We start from the raw sequence: 12,503 nt of genomic DNA, 5'->3' as shown, positions 1-12,503 counted from the left end.
TTCAAAGATGACCTAGATTTCATCAAGACTATTGTTCTGACCAAATTTTATGAATATCCAATGTAAAATGCAGCCCCTATTGCATACACAAGGTTTTTTCTTTAATTTGACCGGGTGACCTAGTTTTTAACACCACATGACACACATACAAATATTACCTAGATTTCATCAAGACAAACATTCTGATCAAATTTCATGAAGATTCGGTGTAAAATGCAGTCCCGATTGCATACACAAGCTTTGTTTTTGATATGACCTAGTGACCTAGTTTTTGACCCAAGATGACCCATATTCGAATTTTGCCTAGATTTTATCAAGGCAATCATTCTGACCAAAATTCATGAAGATCAATTAAAAAATACAGCTTCAATCGCATACACAAGGTTTTTCTTTGATTTAACCTAGTGACCTAGTTTTTGATCCAAGGTGGCCCATATTCAAACCCGACCTAGATGTTATCAAGGCAATTATTCTGACCTAAATTCATGAAGATCAACTGAAAAATAAATACAGCTTCTATCCCATACACAAGTTTTTTCTTTGATTTGACCTAGTGACCTAGTTTTTGATCCCAGATGACCCATTTTCGAAGTTGACCTAAATTTCATCAAGGTCATCATTCTGACAAAATTTCATGAAGATCAGTTAAAAATACATCCTCTATCGCATACACAATGTTTTCCTTTTATTTGACCTAGTGACCTAGTTTTTTACCCCAGACAACCCAATTTCAAAACTGACCTAGATTTCGTCAAGGTTATCATTCTGACAAAATTTCATGAAGATCAGTTGAAAAATACAGCCTCTATCGCATACACAAGCTGAATGTTAACAAACAGACGACGGACGCCGAACATCGAGCGATCACAAACAAAAATGAACGTTTGTCCAGATCTCAGTATTAGTGCATGCTCTTTCACAACGGCGGTGACGTGACTTAATAAGGTCAAAGTCCATACTGCAATATTAATTTTGTTTTATTCAGCAATTTGCAAAGTACATCAACAACCTATTTTGTGAACTATTTGACATCATTAAAATTATATATTCATGACAAGAATTTAATATCCGTTATAAGATTATATATATTAAAATTCTAAGTACGGATCTATTCAAAGTGCTACTTTATCGTTCAATTTATTAGTAGTAGACTATTATTCGGATATTAAAAATTTTCTTTGAGTATTTTGATTTGACAATCACATTTATGTACAATGAGTAGCTATTGATAGCAGAAAGTTTCATAAAAGGTGAAAAGCAGATTAAAGTTCTGATAATTAAATCATCCACTCGAGCCAAAAGCTATTAACATTGTGTTAAAAGGAATAACTATATGCGACTAAGACGAGGTGGCCGAGTGGTTAAGGCGATGGACTGCTAATCCATTGGGCTCTGCCCGCGTGGGTTCGAATCCCATCCTCGTCGAAATCTGTTTTTCTTGGGGAAAAACGCGCTCAACTGTCACCTGCATAAAACAAATAAGAAAATGTAGTTTTCGTGTTTTACTCATTACCTCCTTTTTTTAATCAACACACGTTGAAGTAGGAAGGAAAAGACTTCGGCCATGTAACCATAACTCTTTTATCAAATGTCTCATGTCATGATTTCTTCATTTTTATATATGCACATAAGGATCATATTAAGCTTTTGAGACCACACCACGGGTATATTTTCATGTTACAGATCCGTTATATCAAGAAACACTAAATGGACTCCCTAATCTCAAAGAACACTATTTAATAGCAACACTGACAATTTTATTTTTCTTTTTCATTAAAGTTGTTGACCCGTAATAATAATCGATAATTTCCGTGTGATTCTTTGGACGCAAGTGGCGTTCCGTAAAAACCGAAGACTACCGAAATCACAAACGGACTGCACGTGCGGGTTCATTCAAACTCTTCAACTTGATATTCCCAATACATCAGGGACTGTTGGTGAGTCGGCAGCCAATTAAAGAATAGTTACCGATTTGTCTAATAAGTTCGGTTCAATGTTAAGGTGTCTCATAACTCAAAATGGGTGACACGATGATAAACCCTTTTGTATATCAAGGACAACATTCAGTCTGTTAGTCAGACACACCTGGCCCCAGTTGGATTCTTGATTTTCCGCATTTTCCCTCTTCCAAGATGGCGCGGATCGGCTTTGCATTTGGCGCTTCAGGCATTGTTCGGCTTAGCCGAAGAAATAATTCATTTTAAGATAGGCTGTGATGTATTGATCTGTTTTACTTCCAGTAATTGTCATAAATATAATCGTATATTGGTCTTTGCTTGTGGGTTTTGGTCTTTCAGTCATTAAAAGTTTCTTTTCTGCAATTGTAGTGGGTAAATTATGCATTTTTTATTTAAAAATTGCAATATTTTTAAAGTAAATACTCATTTTTGATACATCATTTTTCAAATAAATAAGCTTAAAGTTACATAAAACATACTAAAGAAATTAACTAGTGATATCACAGTTGATTTCATGAAAATCTGATTGAATTTTCAGAAGGAAGGCAAATTTTGTAATGTGCCTTTTTTCTTCAAAATTTCCCGGTTTCCGAGCCAATTTCTCCGCAAAGTAGGTCTAATGTTTGAAATGTTTCTGCGGGACAAAATTTTCTTTGCGATGACAATGTCTTGTGTAACTTTTCTCGCAAAACCCTAAGTTACAAGATTTTATGGGGAAAATTTGGCTAAATTAAAATTTTGATAAGATTTAGGTGTCACCCCGGTATCGGTAGGGATAGAGTGCGAAATGGACTCCATTTCGCAAAATGGACTTTACGTCTACGAAATGGACTTTTATTATTTAAAATACGGCTTAAATTTCAAATATATCTGTATTTTCTTAAATGCATCTGATAGAGGATAGTTTCACCTACATGATGATTATTTTTGATGGTAAATTGGCCGGGGAAATAAAAGAAATTGTACGATTTAACAAGACCGCGGCCTACGAAATGGACATTTTCATACAGAATCTATACAAAATGGACTTTTATTTTTTTTTAAAAAACGGCTTAAATTCAAATATATCTGTATTTTCTTAAAAGCATCTGATAGAGGATAGTTTCACCTACATGATGATTATTTTTTATGGTAAATTGGCCGGGGGAATAAAAAAAATGTACGATTTATCAAGGCCGCGGGCCCCGAAATGTACATTTTCATACAGAATCTTATACAAAATGGACTTTTATTTTTAAAATACGGCTTAAATTTCAAATGTATCTGTATTTTCTTAAATGAATCTGATAGAGGATAGTTTCACCTACATGATGATTATTTTTTTATTGGTAAACTGGCCGGGTGAATAAAAGAAATTGTACGATTTAAACAAGACCGCGGCTTACGAAATGGACCCTTTTCATACAAAATCTTATACAAAATGGACTTTTATTTTTAATTGCGGCATTAATTTAAAAAATTTATGAAGTTTCTTCAATTTATCTTATTAAATAATAGATTAAAACCCTTTACAAATTTGGGTTGGTTTATTAGTGATATCCAGTGGCGCCTGCGTGTTTTTTTCCCCGATTTGCGGGATAACGCGAGCAACTCGCGTGTTGAAGGCGAAAAGTGAAACGTGTTGCACGGTTAGAAACGCGTGCATAAACGAGAAATAGTTATTGCGCATGCTCAGCGTGCAGCGTGCGCTGCCGCGCAAATAAATGTTCTCATGCGCATGCCCACGTGCCAAACCGAGAAGGTTAAATGCGCATGCCCCGCGTGCAAAACCCAGCAGGTTAAATGCGCATGCTCAGCGTGCAATGGATTTAAGTGTTTTAAAAGTATATGGATTCATCGTCTCGGGTTTTAGTTTTTAAAGATGATATTTCTTTCAAATTTTTTTTTTTATTTGAAATTTAATTTTTTGATCTCGTTTCGAATGTCTATCTGAATGTCTGATGTCTATCCCGCTGCCAACTTCACGCACCTAGACGAAAGAACATTTTCCAGTTGTAAGTGTAATGTATGTCTTTCTAATTATTCCTCTTTAACTGCCGCTTCTGGTGTTTTTTGCTGTATGTCTTAGATGTATATAATACACTTCAAATACATCCCGCGTGCTGGACAACGTGTCAATTTGTAGCTAGTGTAGCCCAAGGGACAAAGTTATGAACATAAGTAAGGTTATCAGATAATAATGATCAAAAGAAATGAAGGTCTCTGCCATGTGTGTCCATTATCACGATTGTAATCGAACTCTGTCACACCTGAGCTTTAAAAGGACATACCTAAGTGCCTCGGCCATCATTAAACTGGGGTATTTTAGTTTTGTGTCATTTAATGCATTCGTGTATTCGGGTCAGTTGTATGTCTATATGTCAGCGATATGATATTGTCTCTTATAACTCTTGAGAGAGTCGCAATGTGTGTTTGCATTAAGCATTATATGTTGAGTACAGTACAATTGAGTACAATAAAAGTAAAAGCCCCCACCCCCACCCAAAACCACACACCCATGAGGCAATGCATATCTTTAGATTTGTCATGGTAAAAGAACCTATGTCATTGAATAATTCAGATGCTTGTTTTCTCATCATTTACATATATCATACCTTCACGTGATCATATGATATCTTCGTGTATTTGTAATTTCATTTTGAATTACAATTTTTAGTGAAGTAAAATCAAATGAAACACCACTTTTGAAAGAGCGGCCCTTTTTACACGTTTTCTGAAAGTGACTGCTATAAATGATTACTGTGCCTGAGAGTTGTGCTTAACAACAACATTTAAGATTGATTATTTCACTTCAAGATCTTCGCGGCAAGTTTTAATAACTGGCCAAAAGAAGTAGAGAAAAACGCAAACACGGGATTTTAAAAGACTCTTTTAAGGCAAAGACAAACTATTATGTCATATTTGACTGATAACTGGCTGAATGCAGAGGAAGATAAATTACCTTGCTTTTGCGGTTATGTTGATTTTTCGAATGCGTTTGACATTAAAGTTAATCTTAAGTGTTTAGACTGCACGAACAGTGCCAAAAGACGTCTATATTTCGTCAGCATGCATTTTGCGCTTCTAATTGCGCTCGTGCAGACAAACTGCAGTTTTCTGAATAAAACGGTTTGCTTTGAAGTATTAGTACGAATGAATTCCACACAGAGATCTTATGCAAAAAGTCGTGTTTGTTATTGCAATAATATAGCCTACATCTAACACTTGGTTACTGCAAAGTAATCAATCAGTTTTATTAATTTACTCATAAATAAGTGAAGTATTTACGCTTATTGGATTAAATTATCTGCATAATTACTATGATAGGAAAATATTATAGACATGTAAAAGTTTTCTAATTATCAGTTTATTAGGGCGTCGCGACTTTTTCTTTTTTGCGTAACTTGCCGTTTACGTAAATGTTGTTTACGTAAATTGTGCTGTTTTCATACTCGTATTACAACAACACAGGTATCGCGAGTTTTTTCTTTTAATTATATTCATATCTCGTGTTTCATATTTTATAAAACAGCAACCCGGAAGACGGTTGTAACTTAACACAACTACGGTAGTAATTTGATAATGCATTTTATAAACTACAGTTTTATAGATACAACATTCTGACATTAGATACGAATTAGTCGACGTGATGTAAAAATTCACCGAGACAGTGTGAACAAAACTTACTCAAAGTTGAATGTATTTTGTATACAAATCTTGTTAAAAATTCGACGCTCAAAGAGCGCGGGAAAAATGTCGTAATAATAAAGGGAGATAACTGTCTTAATATGCTCTGCAACAGCACTGAGACACCTGTTTTATGGAATTGAAGAGCAAATGTTGTTTGTTTGTTTGTTTGTTTTTTTAATCGGACCACAAAACCATGTGTCATGAGTTCTCGCTTCTGCGTCCCCAATTGAAATTTCGAATAAGAGGCCCGTGTAATTCGGAGTATGCCACTTTACACTTTGCAGTGACGGAATGACGGGGGTGCTAATCGGAGCGTCTATCGTATCTTTATTATCCTTCCACTAATATAACTAACAATATTTTCTGAAAGAGTACTTGATGCTAAATGCCACATACCAAATACTATATACCATATACATCCAGCTAACTGAGGAAATCTTAAAAAGTTAAAACGGTCTGCAGATATTTGATCTATTTGCATATAACATTTTTGCTGCTCCTTTAAAAAACGAAGGATTGTGGGTCTTTAAACAATGCTGAAAACCACCTACGTTGATAATTAATAGATAAAGTAACTAAATTGGGCTTCCCGGAAAAATACTGAGCGATTTTCAATATTAGATAGCACATATTTACATAATAAAACCTCTGAAATAGTTGACACTTGAGCAAAGTATCATACTGATGACCGAAACAATTTCATATAAGTGCGCATCACTTACTTCAATTACTGATACAAATGTCAATTAAAGATAACGAAGGTTTTCAAACATTTCATGTAAGATACTTCGCCCACTCGTACTGTTAATTATTAATTGTAAATTCATTAATGACTTACAATAAATTTTCATGACTTTGTCGCATGATTTCTTGTAAAACATATAAGAAATCATGACCGATTAAAACTGTTAAACATAACATTTCCATCATTTATACAAGAGTACATTAAAAATTGTATATCAGTGACTATACTAAGGTCACTATTCTGTCTGTTTGTGTCAATTTTCAATTTGTTGTTAATTCGTTAACTACTCTCATAAAACTTTACAGTACAGATTGCACAGTCTTAATTTGAGCCGCGCCATGAGAAAACCAACATAGTGCGTTTGCGACCAGCATGGATCCAGACCAGCGTGGATCCACACAGTCTGGTCAGAATCCATGCTGTTCGCTTTCAAAGCCTATTGCAATTAGAGAAACCGTTAGCAAATAGCATGTGTCCTGACCAGACTGCGCGGATGCGCAGGCTGGTCTGGATCCATGCTGGTCGCAAACGCACTATGTTGGTTATCTAATTGTGCGGCTCATTTATATTCACGCAAAGTTTCATTAAAATATAGTATTACGTGATAGAAGTATACATTAAATAGCAACAGACTCAAAATGTAAATGTATATAATTATGTATTCTTACAGTTGCCGGCAGCTGACAATGAAACAAAATTTTCGCGCGTTCTGTTCAGAAGAAGAACATTCTATTTGGTCTTTCTACTATAAACGTACAAAATAATGAGCAACAAGTATTTTTGTTGTATTTTCTATTTAGTTTTTGCACGAGAACATCGTGCAAAATAATATCCATGGTATCTGAGCTTGAACATTTGGTATTTAAGTAAAAAAAAAAACAACAACAAATGCACACAAAAATATGTTGCTATAAAAATAGTTAAAGAAAGGAAATCAGTATATATGAAGCTCGAATCATTATATGGATTCGGTATTTTATCACACCAAACTTTTGATTACGAACATAATGGATATTTGATTCTTATATTGTATGTTTCGAAATGCTTCATATTCTTTTTAATATTAACCCTTATCATGCTAAACACGACTGATTCTGCAATTGCGACCAATGTAGATCATGATCAGCCTGCACATCTGCACATCCGTGCAGTCTGATCACGATCTGCACTGTTCGCCATTCAGTCAGTATACACCTCTTTTAACAGTTAATGGTACTGTCCAAATTGAAAGATGGACAAGTTCATTATAGAAATTTAGCAGGGTAAGGGTTAATAAAACATTCCGCATGCACGTTTATTTACATTACATGATTAGATTGTATTTCACTGTATATGCACACGTTTGAGCCGCGCCATGGGAAAACCAACATAGTGCGTTTGCGACCATCATGGATCCAGACCAGCCTGCGTATCCGCGCAGTCTGGTCAGATCCATGCTGTTCGCTTTCAAAGGCTATTGCAATATGAAAAACTGTTAACTGGTCTGGATCCATGCTGGTCGAAAATGCACTATGTTGGTTTTCTCATGGTGCGGCTCAAACGTGTGCATATACAGTGAAATACAATCTAATCATGTAATGTAAATAAACGTGCATCAGTCCTTTGCAGTGCTATTTTTCCATTCGAAACCACTCATAAATAAAACTACATTAGTTGTTACAATGTACTTCCTTTTTCTTTAAATTCCTGTTCAGGCTGTGTAGGTGGAAGGGAAGCAGTTAAGAATGGGTACAATGGACGATCACTTGTGTAATGAAACATACGGAATCCTGTTCGTGCCACTTTAATTCTCGCCTCACCAACACGCGACAATGCGATAATTATAGCATTGTCGCCTTGTCCCAAAACATATATATATATATAAATATATATATATATGAGAGATCTAAAAATCCTCGCAAGGTTTTTAGGGCGATAGTTATTGTTTTAATTTTCGCATGTCTTTCTTAATTCTCGCATCGGGAAATTGAAATTTCGCTTAAATAATGATACATAGTTGCGAGAATTAGTAAAACCTCGCATTGTCTCATTGTTAATTCTCGTATGTATGTATGTGGGTGTTTTTGTGAGGCGAGAATTAAAGTGGCACGAACACGATTCCGTAGAAACATGGATCTTTTTTTATGAAATGGATATCTTTTCTTAAATTTGAAATTTTACAGGTATGACAAAGATGTATCATATCAGAACCTAAACATACAGGAATGTGTCAGTAAAGCTTCAAAATATAAAATAGTTCAAAACAGAGGTTACATAGACGGATCTGAATTTTGATTTACATTAAGATAAATTATATCTAACTTTAATATATATTATGTACTCCCCTTTACACAGAAATGCACATATTCAAAACATAAAAAGCAGACAAGCTAAACTCTTTACTTCTGCTTCCTTATCTTTTATCAGGCATATTTCATGGCCATATTAAGGTTTTCACACAGCTAACGAAGCGAAAATCAAAGTCACCTTTAATACACAGAGAGCATATTTTATCTGTAACGTGCACATCAGTCTTATTTATATTGAAATACAAAATGCATCTGTAGAGTAAATTAAATTTTATCATCTATTTTATGCAGTATTGCACTCGTATGCAATCGTCATGTATGTAACGTTAATGTACAAAAGTTACATCAACGACTTAATATGTATTATACCTTGAGTATGAATACCCCGTCCCCTCACCCCTCGCGTTCTTCCTTCCTAAAATGAGCATACATTTCGGGCTTTATACGCTGAAAGATAATTCCAGGTATATGCAAAGAAATGCAGGGGCCGGCGATCTTCCGGGGGTATATCATCCAACAAGATATTAAAGTTCATTATATTTTTTCCACGAAAAATCATTAAAGGCGAAACATTTTTTGTGTCACTGTAATAGTATGCATATACAATTGTAAAATATCATAAAACCACAAAAATTCTTACCTGCACTTGAGAATACTTCTGAAACAAACGCAGCTAACAAAACGCAGACGACAGCAATCAAGCGTTCCATTTCTTCTCCGTTTTTTTTTTTCAGATCAGAATTCTGTCAATTTCTCTGAACTGCTTTCCGTGCTTGCAGACGTCAATAATTCTTATTCAAGTCTCCAGATATAAATAGCTTTATAACGAACGGATCATTAAACCCACAGAAAATTATTGATCTTACAGCTTCAGCAAAAATTAAAAAAGAATAATATTTATTTTGTTGGTATATATTATTCTATGCTGTCTCTAATTATTATTTTTTTATTTCTTTCTATTTTAGACCCTGTCCAATTGTCACACTACCCAATCGTTACGACAGGTAAATATCCAGTACCGTGCCGAGCGCGTACAGACGACAAATCAGTACATCCTACCGACACTCCAGTTATTGTTTAAAGTGAAAGATAAATATAAATTACAAATGAAGTGGTATAGGCAAACGTTATCAGCGGTAGAATCTTGTCCCCGAACAACCAGCAGTACACTCCTGCGGCATGAAATTGCGTGATCAAATGATCTTCAAACGGTTACGCTTACTTCTGCACTCTTTTCATAAGCGTTTGAAGATCTTTAATGTGTGCAACTGTGCATGTGATTAAAGCAGCTGATATTAAGTGTGCGGCGATGTATACATAGAAATTATGACCTCTCATTTCCAAGATCACAAGTACGAGCTCTGATAGGGTCTGGATACATATATGTTCGTAGCAGACACGCGTGAGCATGCTTCAATAAATTTCAACCATTATATAATCGAGCAGCGGGCGACTTTAAAGGCTCATCGTGATTTTTATTTATAATGTGGCTGTCGCAATTTTTGTTACAAACGTAAAATGCATTATTTTTTGCTGAATATAACTTGCGATAATTGATTTCTCATATAGTCAGTTAAAAGCCAGACGGGAACATCAGCGTTCTTTATTCATATGCTGATGAGCCCGTCTGGCTTTTAACTGACGATATATTTGTCAAAGGATTAAATATCAGGTTGGGTTTTGATTACCTCCCTTTAAATGCGCTGATCGTATAAGAGCATGTGCCGTATTGAAAGTAGTGCTTTTCTAACAACGTCATTATGCATACTCTCTGTCTGGACAGCTGCACCATCTGTTTGATACATGAAATTAAAAGCCTTACGGGTTTCTCGTTTACACACATTTTTAATGCCGGATTTATTTGTCTCCATGCGTTTCCATATTACGGGCTGCAATGACCTTGGTAACAAGTTAAGTTCACATGAAAATAATTCTATATTGGCGATATGTTTTACCCCCACTTAAAATAGTAAAAAGCCTCGCTAAGTAAGATTGAACTCGCGGCCTCGAACTTTGGGGCCCGTCCTTCTGTAGGTCAGTGTATTAAAGATGTTTTATTGTCCTTAATTAAGTGTATCTCATCTTTTCAAGGATTGAAGTACCCTAGATGTTAGTATTCGTGAAAATAAATAATCATTAACATAAATTATACGCCAGTCCGTCTGTATGTATAGGTTACGGTCGCGTCTGACTAGTCACTATAACCTACATGTTGCGACATCTATACACTGTATTTAAATGATAGCTTATCTTAAACTTTTTGATCCAAAAAGTATGTTTTCGGGATATTGGTTATCTTTTCGTGTCAACTTTGACCTATCAACTGCATGTGCATTACAAACTATCAGATTGTAACTGATTTTGTGTTTTAGTGTTTAAACTAAGACTTTTACGAAAGTAAAAATCCTTTAAAACTTGTCAAAAATACCACTTTTATACGATTTAAATTTTCTGTACTTCGGTTAATTGAGCATATTGTTTTATCAGGTAATATGGATTTAAAATCTTCTGATTTTGTACAATAAATAACATCCATTTCCAGTGACTATTATTTCTTAAAGTTAGCAACTACTTCATATAAATGTTTCCCATTTGTTACATTTACCTTATTTATGAATGCCTTCATTTTCCAGTTTTGCCATTGCCTTATTCATTCCAGCTTTCACTTACCACAGAAGTGGTGTAGCATTTTGTGATTACTCCGACAGATGGCCTGTTATTCATTTTATTTATTAATGTACTTATGAAATATGTTTTGTCTTTGGCAAATTTCAGTAAAGCATTCTTTTTTCTCCGTCAAAATTTCATCTTCTGTCTTTGTCATATTCATAAATTTTGTTGCTTCTTTTCATAAATGCCTTTACTAACACGAAACGTGTTTAGCTTTTTAGTTTTTACCCTGTCCTCAAAAGCTTTTATTAACTCTTGAAATGTTTATTTTTTGTCTTTGACTTATTCACTGCATAGCTGCATTTGAACGAGAAATTCACTGTGTCTGCTTCCGTCTTCATCTTTTTCATCAGCATTTGCGTTTTCCAAGAAACTTCTGACTGACCCACTCCCAAGTGTCTGTGTCTTTGTTAGAACGATCAATCTTTCCTATGGCATGTTTTCAGTGCGGCAGACTACAAAGCCTCTTACAATGAAAAAGTCGTATTTACCTAGCGAATTTGCAGTTGATGGATTTTCTTCTTGACACACTGTTGATATAATCTAGTATTCACTTAAGTACGGAAGCACAGGGGGAACATGATACTTAACTCATGATCACGAGATTTAATAAAATAAATAGGCATCAAATGTCCATCGTAAATGAAAAGGGAAAAAAAGTCCTGGTTTCTTTTGTCAGTTTCACGTGACCACGATATATTTTTTCATTCGTACACACGAATTATTATACAAAATCTGCGCATGTTTTTCTTTGTGGCCACAGTAGTGAACGCTCTCGTGAATAGCAAATATTTAATATTTGAGGTACTGAAAATCACAATATTTACACTTTCAATCATTTTCATTACTTCAGTCATAAGATCCTTAGCATTTCTCACGCATCGTGTTCCGCATGTATGTTTAAACGCTATATTTTTTTAGACTGAAGTGCATTTTAAGTTAAAAACTACTAAAAATCTAAAGCAAATTTCAGAATAAAAAGGTAAAATAAGAATCATTTGAAATATTGAACACATCAAATACATTCCACATGATACACGTGCCGCAAATTGAGCTACCGGTGATGGAAAGATGTAACAGATATTCTAAAACCTATCAGAAAAGAATGTGTAATGGCGTTTGGTTGTAACTCCGTGAATTTACCGAACAACAGATTTGGCGCATACAACCGTC

At 34.8% G+C, this 12,503-nt stretch overlaps 1 protein-coding gene and 1 non-coding gene across 2 annotated transcripts in view; one reads left to right on the top strand and one right to left on the bottom strand.

The window, feature by feature from the left end:
* Nucleotides 1-9,828, bottom strand: part of LOC123533577 (carbonic anhydrase-like) — a 33,953-nt gene extending 24,125 nt beyond the window's left edge. Inside the window, exon 1 of the mRNA XM_045315276.2 lies at nucleotides 9,301-9,828. Within this exon, the coding sequence (XP_045171211.2) occupies nucleotides 9,301-9,370 (70 nt within the window). The 5' untranslated portion in view covers nucleotides 9,371-9,828. The remainder of the gene's footprint in view (nucleotides 1-9,300) is intronic.
* Nucleotides 1,344-1,425, top strand: Trnas-gcu (transfer RNA serine (anticodon GCU)). Its single transcript has one exon. It is a non-coding gene; the product is annotated as a tRNA-Ser (tRNA).
* Nucleotides 9,829-12,503: the final 2,675 nt, after the last annotated feature.

This window comes from Mercenaria mercenaria, chromosome 12 (genome assembly GCF_021730395.1).
Source record: "Mercenaria mercenaria strain notata chromosome 12, MADL_Memer_1, whole genome shotgun sequence".
Lineage (NCBI taxonomy): Eukaryota > Metazoa > Mollusca > Bivalvia > Venerida > Veneridae > Mercenaria > Mercenaria mercenaria.
Note: the sequence above shows the minus strand (reverse complement) of the source record. Positions and strands in the feature narration are given on the sequence as shown.